At 39.7% G+C, this 11,630-nt stretch overlaps 1 protein-coding gene across 1 annotated transcript; it reads right to left on the bottom strand.

The window, feature by feature from the left end:
- Nucleotides 1-201: 201 nt before the first annotated feature.
- On the bottom strand, nucleotides 202-911 carry LOC127224931 (phosphatidylethanolamine-binding protein 1-like). The gene has a single exon (XM_051188156.1). It carries the CDS (start codon nucleotides 898-900, stop codon nucleotides 337-339), a length of 564 nt encoding a protein of 187 aa, XP_051044113.1. The 5' UTR covers nucleotides 901-911; the 3' UTR covers nucleotides 202-336.
- Between the last annotated feature and the right edge of the window lie 10,719 nt (nucleotides 912-11,630).

The raw sequence follows: 11,630 nt of genomic DNA, 5'->3' as shown, positions 1-11,630 counted from the left end.
CACCGCGCCTGGTTCCGGACGGAGTCCTTGCCAAACCACGCACAGGCAACACTAGCCCTCGCCCCTGTGGCCCTGGTCTTACTTTTCAGAGTTGCACTTAAATTAACAATAGAGGACTCCATCAGAACACCAGACAACCCCCACATGGAGCCTAGATTTGAGAAGACATAAGCTGGGAGGCAATTTTTAGAATCGTAAGGATGGGCAGCGGGAAATCACCCTAAACCTCTATCCTAGCTCAGAACTGGGGTAGGAGGGGAAGAAGGAACAGCATGCTTTGCACAACTTGACAATTCTGTCGGGGAGTCCCCAGGATCACTAGTATCCAGGGCTCCCCTACTTCCCAGAGAGCTGCTCATACAGCTTGGGCACATAGTCGTCCCACTCTGCCTGGTAACAGGTGCCCGCCACCGGGGCTCCCAGGTGATACTTCTTTCGGAAGGCCGCCACCTTGAACTTGCTGCGGTGATCTCCTGACCTGTTGCTGAGGATGGGTTCGTCACAGTTCAGTGGCTTGTCCTGCTCGTATACAAGCCAGACATAGCGGTGGAGGCCTGTACCACTGGGAGGCCCGGAGCCCACATAATCTGAGAGGACCTTGCCGCTGCCGATGTCATTGCCCTTCATGTTGGCCACCAGAAAATGGTGCCACTCCCTGAATTTGGGGTCCTTCCTGCTGGGAGCGTCCGGGTCTGTGAGGACCAGGGTGTAGAGTTTCCCTGGGTCAAGACCATCCCATGAGATGCTGCTGGGCCTATTCTTAACCTGGGTGGGCGTCAGCACTTTGCCCAGCTCGTCCACCTCCACCCTGGCGTAGGCGACCCGCAGCGCGTGCTGGGGACGCTCGTCCACCTCCTGCAGGCACAGCGGCCCGGACCACTGGCTTATGTTGGCCGGCATGGCGACAACGAGCAGGATATTTTTTCTAATACTAATTTTTTATAGACACTGCAACAACATTTATTTATTTATTTATTTATTTATTTATTTATTTATTTATTTTGTCTTTGTTATAAAAGAACTAAGTGCCATTCCTATGGTCTATGAGCACTGAGCAGCCACAGGTTTTTCTAAAGCCCACGACAATCAGATCAAGATAGGATATCTTTTAAATATCCATGCATATATAGGGCACCTCACTTTAGGTATGAGACTAATTTCTAAAAAAATGGCTGGAAAATGGACTTTTACAAACTGATTGTATATAAATCTTACCTTTCTCAGGGAACCTATAATCAATTCTGCTATGGGGGAAAACACAACAACGCATTCACTTTTACATCTTGAAATCTGGACTTAGCTATGCTTTCATGCACATCCTGATGGCATTGGGGACACACACACACACACACACACACACACACACACACACACACACACACAAAGAAAAGGTTAAAAGATATTCCCTTGGATGAAAACTCCTTATAACAAGGGATAAATAACATAGAAAAATTTATTTGAATAAGAACTAAAAAAAATTGTTTCAGTGAGGTAACCCAGTCACAAAAAGACAAACATGGTATGTACTCACTCACATATGGATTTTAGACATAGAACAAAGGATCACCAGCCTACAATTCACACTGACTGAGAAGCTAGGATACATGGAGGACCCAAAGAGAGTCATACAAGGTCCCCCACAGAACGGGAATGGGACAAGATCTCCTGAGCTTATTGAGACGGGGGGAGGGAGGACAGTTAGTGGAGAGGGAGTTAGGAGAAAGAGAAGGGGAGAAGAGAGGAGAATGTGAGGGACCAGGAAGATTGAGTCAGGGGACAAATAGATGAGAGTAAGAAAAGAGATACCATAACAGAGGGAGCCATTATAGGTTTGAAGAGAAAACTGACTCTAGAGAAATGTCCAGAGACCTACAAGAATGACCCCAACTAATAATTTGAGCAATATTGGAGCGGTACCTTAAATGTCCTTTCTTGATAATGAGATTGACAACTACCTTATATGCCATCCTAGAGCCCTCATCTAGTAACTGATGGAAACAGAAGCAGTTAAACACTGAGCCAAATGCCTGGAATCCAGATGCAGAGAGGGAGGAGTGATGAACAAAGGGGTCAAGACCAGGCTACAGACCACAGAGACAGCTGACCTGAACAAAGGGGAACTCATGGACCCCAGACTGATTGATAGCTGGGAAGCCAGCATTGGACCGACTCAGACCCCCTGGGCATGGGTCTCAGTTAGAAGACATGGGCAGTCTAAGGGACCTCTGACAGTAGAATCAGGATGTACACTGGTGCACAAAAGGACTTTGGGAGCACATTCCCCATGGAGGGATACTCCCTTAACCTAGAGGCAGGAGGGAGGGCCTAGCCCTACCCCAAATGAGTTGACAGATTTTGATGATCCCTCCTGGAAGGCCTCATCCTCCCTGGGGAGTGAGTGGGAAGTGGGATGGGAGGGAGGTCGGGGGCATGGGAGGATGGGAGAACTGGGATGGATATGTAAAATAAGAAAAAATAATAAAAAAAAGAGAGGGAGGAAGAAAGAAAAAGCTGTTTCAAAAGGAAGAGGTGATAAAGAGGCATTGTACACAGGGCAATGAATCTATTCTCAGGGTAAATGCAAACTAATGTAAGTTAAGTTATGTTAGTGAAGTGTAAAATCAATTCTACAGCTAGTTTCAAAACACATTTTTTTTTAAACCACAAAAGGGCATACTGTTATCTAAAATGCAAAATAAACCCACCAAAAAGAGCACAGCCGAGAATGAGAAATCAAATGAATGAAGTATTTTAGCTATCAAATAAATGGGTTCAGTGCTTTTAGCTTCCCTTTCATGGAAATTGGCAAGACATCAGTAGTACTAATCCTGCAAATGTATTTGCTTCAAACAGGTTGAGGCAGCTACATTTTATAGGCCAGCATGAAAAGAAAAACAATCATAGGAATGGCATAATTACAAGGTAATAAAAATGTAAACACCATCAGTGCATTAATTTTGTATTTGGGGGTTTTATCCATGGTTGGCCTAACAAGTTATAACTCTAAGGTTTTGATTACAAAGTCATTAATTAAAACCTTTCTCACCTATGATCCTAATTCATGCATATATTGGATTTGATTATTTTTATAGGGGATTCATATAATTGGCCATTGAAAAAAATAGGGGATTTAGAAGGATTATTTTTTTTAAGAGAGAGAGAGAACAGGTGGGGAGAGAAGTAACTGCTACATTGAACTTTCTAGATACAATGAATCCATTGTCAGGTATAACTGTTATTGTTCTTTTTTATTGTTCTTTTGAGGTCATTGGTGGTCTCCCCTTGATTTCTATTAAGCTTGCAGTCCTATTGAGAGTCAACTGCATGATATTGACCAGTCATTTTTATTCTCCCACTCAATTTTCTTGCCTGTAAAATGGAGATAATAATGCTGCTTCCGACAGCTGTTCTAAAGGGAAGGGATTGTGCTAAAGGGCTGTACATAGTGCAAGACTCAATAAATGCCATTTAAGGCTTTAACGCTTGAAGAGAAAGCTGGAACGAGAGAAAGGAGCCTCAGTTTAATCCTGTTATACAGTACCTTGTTCATATGGTCAAGGGCCAGCTCTTTGTAAGAGAGTTGGCTCCTGAATTAATGTCATCAACAACAGAAACAAAGTGAGCTCAGTTGCTGGATACAGAGTAGAAAGATGAGTCCTTGTGTGGAGGTGTAAAGTAGTGTGTGGGTGTGTGCTTATGAGTTGAAACAGAAGTAGACATTTAAATAAGAATGAAGTCAAATAAGCTATGTAGATTACAAAAAGAATTCATAGTGGCCATTTCTGTAACCGAGGAATACATTTTCAGTAATGAATGTTGAGGGACCTCAATGATACAAGCTGTGTGGTTCTGGTGTACATGAGTGCCAAGGCTGACAGACAGATCCTTATGATAATGCTTACGTAGAAAGCTGGTTGCCCTGGGCATTAGGCTCTGGACTTCTCTCCTACTTTAAGACATCTACTCCATTTCACCTAGCACTGTGGAGTTTTATCACCTTTAAGTCAAGTTTGTTGTAGTGGAAAGCCTCAGCAAAGAGTACTCACACAGTCACATGCCTGGAAAGGCTTCATTCTGCAGTAGTCACAGTGTATAGCAGAGTGCTGCACACTTGAAGAAGACCTTGTGTTCATCCAGGTTCCCCACAGAAACAGAATCAATAGAATCTTCTCAGTAGAATGCTAAAGAATTATAAAGAAGGGGAAACATCCAGTGGAAAATTTAAGAGCATATTAGGAAAGGCAAATCAAACAAAGTAGACAGAAGATATTGTTTGAACTATTGCCAGATACACTCCTCACCTCCAGACTACTGGTTTCCAATGACATCCAGCCCCAGTAGAGAAAAGGGCAGGAAATTCCAGTAGAAGTAACTCATAAGAACTTTGAAGATAAGCAGTGCACAAAACAATCGGCGTCATATTAACCAAACAATAGATGAATATATCTTAGTAGGTAACCCAGAAAGATTCAGTATAGTTAACCTAAAACATAGGATCCACAAATCATCAGCCAGTTTCTTAAGCCGGTGACACAAAATGAAAGGGGACATCTAGTTCCCAGGAGTCCAAATGTGAATGTATGCACACATTTATTTTTTTATTGGTGTCACTGAAACATGCCTTTTTACTTCTTTAGGCTTCAATTTCTATGTGAGTGAGGTAGTAAAGATGTACTAAATACTGTGCAAAGTTCTTTCCATCTTACATTGCATGGTGCCATGGCTTGATTTTCCATTCCTTTTCTTTTTATTGAAAAGTAGTAACTTAAAATATTGTGTACAGACTGATGGCTAAAAGTCCCCTGGAGACCTTTGTAAAAACACATATTCTTAGGCTCTGTTTCTAGAAATACTGATTCGGTGTGTCTAAGATGAGGTTCAAGAACCAGTATATCTTTTAGGTTTTCCAAACACTTCTCACTCTAGCAGACAGCCAGGCTTGGAAACCATTTCACCAAATTGCAGCAGCCAGGAATAAAATCAGCATTGCCTATTCACAGAAAAACACTTTTGCTTGCTTCCGTTTATAACAGGGAATCTGAAAGTTTGTTGCTGTGACAAAAACATGGCAGTACTCGACACCTTGGTTCCATCTTCCTCTTGTCAGGCAGCTCTGTGTCTTTGGAGTCTTTTCAACCCTGGGCTCTCATAAGTCCCTTTGTCTCTGTGTGTCCTTGGTGAAACAAAATCATCCCTAAGCTTTCCTACAGCCCTCATAGTGCTTGTCATCTGCCTGTCCCCACCCATATCACTTTTGGCAAGAATTGGCTCATGTGCTCATTCATAAGCAAGTTACTGGAAAGGGACTCTTTATTTATTTATTTATTTATTTATTTATTTATTTATTTATTTATTTATTACCAAGATCAGTGGTTCTGAGGCTTGGTTGTACATTAGCATTGCCTGGGTAATTTTTCTTTTTTTACCTGTAACTATCTGCCTTTAACATTCTGAATTTGTGATTCAATTGGCCCGGGGTGTGGCTAGGGCATTCAGAGTTCAAAAGTTTCTGAGGTACTTCTTACATCTGACCAAGTTTGAAAGCCACTGTCCTAGATTAATCATCCAGGGTGGAATGCTGCTGAGGCATCAACTACCATGACCACAGAAATCCTCAAAAACTCCCTTAAGCAAACGAGCATTTACCTTTATTTACCTTTTATCATGGTTGCATTCATTGAGGAAGCATACGGATTTCCCAGGTAAGAGCAATCTGACAGTTTTGTTGACCCTTAAATTTGTATTTTCTATCACACTCTGCCTATCCCTGTATCTGGAGTCAGAGTTGAAAGGAACAGAAGTCACAGAGTAACACTGTTGCTGACTCTATGCCCCAGACCAACTAAATCACAATTTCAGGATGTTAAATGCAGATAGTCCCAAGAAAAAAGAAAAAAATTCCCAAGCAATGCTAATGTACAACCAAGCCTCAGAACCACTGGCCTTGGTAATAAATAAATAAATAAATAAGCAAACCTTTTCCAGTAGAGCACAACCCATAACCATCTGTGTTGAAATGGTGTCAGCTGTCATTTGCTGTATTGTAAGGAGGACCAACAGACAATGTAAATAGATGTGATAAAAAAAAAAAAAAAAAAAAAAAAAAAAGAGTCACACCAACCAGGTGTTGGTGGTGCATGCCTTTAGTCCCAGCACTGGGGAATCAGGCGGCAGAAGCAGGTGGATCTCTATGAGTTCCAGGCCAGCTTGATCTACAGAGCAAGTTCCAGGACAAGCTCCAAAGCAATACAGAGAAACCCTGTCTTGAAAGGGGAAAAAAAAAAAAAAAAAAAAAAAAAAAAAAGAGTCACACCTCAGGAAGGATAAATCCTAATGAATTTTAGTTTTTCATGATATACCATTGGGCCATTATAACAATATCACAATAGCTTATTCTGTGTTATGAGAAGAAGAAAAATGTTCTTTTAGGAAATTCCTATAATGCCTTGTTGATAACAGAAGGAACTGTATAAAAAGGCCAAGAATGATAACACAGGGTGAAAACCTCTAGACTTTTAAACATGATCCTTGAATGTACAAATTCCTGAAATAGCTACAGAGTCTTATCAACCTTGCTTTTAACTAATAGAAAATAATTCTGAGGTATTTGTGGACTCTAACTAACTAAGTGGATTTTCCTTAGCATTTGCTCAAGTTTTGTGTGTTTTTTTTTTTTCAGCTGGCCTTTTATAACTATATAAGGTCTCATAAGTGTAAGTCTTAATGATTGTCCCTTGAGGCCATTACTCACAAAAAACTTGGATGCACTTCATTGTAGATTATGTAGATTATGGGAATAAAGCCGTTGAAAATTTTCATCTCAGATTAAAAAGAAAAGATTTAAAAAGTTAGAATTCCATAGGATGAGGTAAGCAAAGAAGTGATGATTATGGCTTAACAGATAAAAAAAGAATACTATAGAGTTCTTATATTGAATCTAGTCTGGGGCCTTTAAATGCCAAAACCATGGGCTTAAAGACTGTTACAGTCATGTTAATGTCTGACTATGTTAGCTTAAGGTATTAGGCACAAGGTGAATTACATGGGTGTCAAAAGACTTCGCATAAATTCCTGAATAAGAACTCAACTCTCAGTCACTAGGATTTATTCAGCAGTTGTCATTTTGAGAGACCTTTATTCTTTTATAATTTGGAAATGATAACAAGAACTAAAAATTCTGACTGGCAAACGATATGATTTTCTCATCTTTTGATTCTTAAGTTATTTGTCAATGGTGTAATATTGTTCCCTCAGGAGATTTTGTTCCTTTCTCCTTCTGTGAGGGACTTTATATGAATCTCTTAGAATACATCTTGTATCCTATTTCCCCTGGTGGTATGAATTATAGGCTGGTGATCCTTTGCTCTATGTCTAAAATCCATATATGAGTGAGTACATATTATGTTCCTCTTTTTGTGACTGGGTTACCTCATTCAGGATGGTTTCTTCAAGTTCCATCCATTTGGCTGCGAATTTCAAGATTCCATCTTTTTTTTTTTTTTTGTTTTGTTTTTTCCTGCAGAGTAGCATTCACTTGTGTAAATGTGCCACATCTTCTTTATCCATCCTTCAGTTTATTTTATTTGTTTTGTAATTGAAAATACATTTTTATTCAATATGTTTCAATATATTCTGATTATGGTTCTCCTACCACTACCCCTTCCATAGCCTCCCTACTTCCCCACCTACTGAAATACATGCTCTTTCTTACTCCCCTCATTAGAAAACAATCAGGTACCTAAAGTACTTAGATAAAATGCAACAAGACCAAACAAAGCAGATTAAGACAAACAAATAATAGAAAAGCCAAAGAAGCACAAGACACACATACAGATTAGAGACACACACATTCACAGACACAATGCCACAAAAACTTGCAACCAGGAAACATAATACATATAAGCTAAAGACCTGGAAGTTTAAAAAAAAAAAAAAAAAAAAAAAAGGTCTAGACAAAGCATCATGAAACAAAGAGCACCTCAAAAAATACCATTGAGTTTATTTTGTATTGGCCCTATACTGCTCGGGATGGGGCCTGCCCTCATCAAGTGTGTCTGTATATTCATTGGGACTCTGTTGGAGCAGTTAACGTAGTAGTCTCTATTCTACCAAGTCAGGATGTGCACTCCCATAGAAAATCTCTGTGTTCCTCAGCCAGGACTCTCTTGACTTCACTGGGCAGTTTTTGCTAACGTTTCATTATATAGAATAGAGTTGAATAAATATCAGCTACATAGTTGAGCAATATTTTTCCTGGAGATTAAGACAGGGGCTGATAGCTCTGGGTCTATATCATCTGGAGAGTGGGTTTCCTAAAGCAAGAAGCCCCCTTTCTTCAGACCATGCAAGGGTTCCACATGAGTCATCTCACTGCCATAAACCTAGGTATGCTGATGGCACATTTATTAAACGTGCTATAATATGAACACTCTATGAGGAGATAACAATAGTTTTTCAAATATAATGTTATTAATTCTTTGAGAATTTTATACATGTATAGAGTGCATTTTGATCATATTCATCCTGACGTCTCCTAAACCCAATCTCTCTCTCCCCCATCATGTCCTGTTTTTTAAATATTAGTATTTTTTAAATGTGCTGAACATATGTCCATGTGGTGTGGGCCTATTTGGTGGGTGATACAGGTTTTTGAACCTCTGCACTAGGAACCAGGAGCCAAGGAAATAGACCGTACATATTCCTTATTGTACCATACAAGTACTTGGAGATTTATCTTGTCTTTAATTTTTCCTAGATGATTTCCATGGTGGTGAGAGAAAATACTGTAAATGATTTTAGTCATCCAAATGCATTGAGAAATCTTGACTTGGAATATGTCTGGTTTTGGTCAATGTTCCATTGCGCATGTGTCTAGACTGTTCTGCAGCTGTTGGCTGTAATGTCCTATAGGCATCAGTGTTTGTCATGTCTATTATTATTATAGCAGTCAGCAGGGTATATGTTTAGAAAGAGGCACAGATCTGTGCTCTATGTGGATTTCTGTGGAATAGAAATTTCTAATAGTTTAATATAAAATGATGTGAAGATAATCAACTTGCAAAATTCATGAAACTTTCAGATTCATTTTCACAAGACTTCCTAGCTTGGTGTAAGTGGATAAGACATTAGGACTATGTGATTCTGCCCAGTGTTGTATCTTGGGTTAGTCCCCTCCTGCTTGTGTTTCGAATCTTTTGATTAGTACTCACTTTCCTTCATGGACTTACTTATTTTCTTTTGTTCTGAGCTTCAGATGATTCTTAATTTCTTTCATTCTCTCCCATTTATTTATGTGTGTATGTGTGCATGTATGTCTCTGTGTATGTGTGTGTGTCTGTGTGCCAGTGTATATACACAGATGCCATATCATGAGCTGCTTATACCTAGAAGATGTCAGGCTCTTTTACACTTTCTGTAAGAGAAAGAGAGAGGTTGAATAGGGGCCTCCCCCACCTTCCAAGTTGCATGGGATCAGTATTTCTGGCCTTCAGTGTAAGTTTTTTGTTGGAAGTCCAGTTTACAGTTGTTAAAACTTACAGGCCCTTCTTTTCATTTTTATGGCATTAGTAAATGCTGAGAAATGCAGCTCCTGCTAGACATTGGAGAATATTACACTAAAAGAGTCTGTCAATTAGGTCTGCGTTTATGCAGCCTATGTATTTACACTTGAACCGACTACATCCTACCACACAACATTAAGGCAGGGTGAGCTGAGGAATATTTTATGGTGCCTATGGTAAAAATACTACTGAGCCCTTGGCATGCTTGACCATTTTGTACGATTGCCATGACAATTTTCTGCCCTACAATTTTCAGCTGAGAAGCAATTTGAAGATCTCATTTTCCTCTTATATTGTAGTCACGATTAAACATCAAGTTCATCAAAGGGAAGATAACATTAAAGGAGACCATTTCTGAAGAGAAAGGGTAATTCCACAGAGGGCTTCCTAGAAAACGGCAAGCTGAAGGAGCTCGTCTGTGGTATAGGAAGCCACTTTTCTCTCAGATACAGTGTGTGTGTGTTACAATAGTTCATCACCTGATCTATTTCCAGTGGAGTCAAGTGCACAATTCAAAAGTGGGATTTGGTGATAGGGAGTTGAACTAAACTCTTGGTCATCTTGTCTCTCACAATAAACTTACAAGCCTCCTAGAGTCTCAGTGTAATTGAGAAGAAACAAAATCTTTTAATATTGTCTTTTTCTCCAACTTGCTACATGGTTACTTTTACAAATTATTACCTTTCTGTTAAACTCTTGTTTTAATAAGTCTTGTTTTGTTTTTTAATTTATGTATATGTGCATTGGTCTCCATGTGTGCCAGGTATATTCTGTTGTATTCCTTGGACCTGGCGCCACATGATGTGTGTGCTTGAAATTAAACCTGGGTTCCTTGGAAGAGCAGCAAGTGCTCTTAGTCACTGAACAATCTCTCCAGGCTCTTTTTAAAATATATGTTTTAGTATATAATTTTACATTATAGGACTTTATAGTATTATTTTTTTTTCTTTCCCAATGCTTTGGATAGCTAGTATGCTGTTTATATAGAAATTTAAGTCCACTCAGTTATTCACATATCATAGTGAAGAAAGTTACACAGCAAGGCCAAACCCTCTTAGAGAAAGAAAATAAAATATATTTGTCAGTGAGTGTGGAAAACTCTAGTTTTGATGAATATGTGCTTGCTAAGAAGAGGGGACAAATGGAAAACCACCACCATCTGGAAAATGGGAAGCTGTTTTCTGTTTCACAGTATTGATAGTGGTCAATGATGAGTCCACACAACGTAGTATGTTAGATGCCAAAGCAGAAACTTGGTGTTACATCATTGCCTCCTTCCTCACCCTTCTTCTAACACCGCCTTAGCCAGCCATCTCCAGAGAAGCAGAGCCATTTACACAGGTGATGTATGATTTCACATAGGGAGCATGTACATACATATATACAAGGAAGAACAGAAAAATCCCTCTCTGCAATCGGCAAGCTAGTTACCCAAGAGATACAGAATAGTTCCACCCTCAGTCCAAGGGCTTGAGAACTAGGTGAACTGACTGAGGTAAACTCCAGTGTGAGTATAGGAGACTGCTTCTGCTTGAAGCAGTTAGACAGATGGAATTTTTTTTCTTCCTCCTTTTTATTTATTTCTTCATAGAGTGGAGGAAGCCCACTCACAATTGGGAGGAGAATCTGCTTTATTCAGTCTACCCATTCAAATGCTAATTTCATTTGAAGTATTCTACATAAATACTCCCCTGAAATAATGTTTAGCCACAGGGACTCCATGTCCCCAGCAAGTTGGTACATAAGTTAACCATTACAATCGTCACATAACAAGACTTATGCACTCTGCCTCCAAATATCTCTGTGGTGTCTCCTCCATCAGCACAATATGATAAGCTCTGTTTGTTTCTCTGATTATTTCTGTCTGTTTCACCATCTTTCTCTGTATGTCTCTGTCTCTATCTCTGTCTTCTCCGTTTCTGTCTATTTCTCCCTCTGCGTGTCTTTGTGTCTCTGTCCCAGTGTGTGTCTCTGTGTCTCTGCCTCTGTGTGCCTGTATCCCCATCCCTCTGTGTGCTCCTGTCTCTCTGTGTCTCTTTCTCTCCATGTCTTTTTGTCTGTGTCTCTCTC

Source organism: Phodopus roborovskii, unplaced genomic scaffold (genome assembly GCF_943737965.1).
Source record: "Phodopus roborovskii unplaced genomic scaffold, PHOROB, whole genome shotgun sequence".
Lineage (NCBI taxonomy): Eukaryota > Metazoa > Chordata > Mammalia > Rodentia > Cricetidae > Phodopus > Phodopus roborovskii.
This window is presented reverse-complemented; position numbering and strand designations above follow the sequence as displayed.

What these genes read in the sequence shown, in the direction of transcription:
- LOC127224931 (XM_051188156.1), bottom strand. Translation starts at nt 900, where the DNA reads ATGCCGGCCAACATAAGCCAGTGGTCCGGGCCGCTGTGCCTGCAGGAG.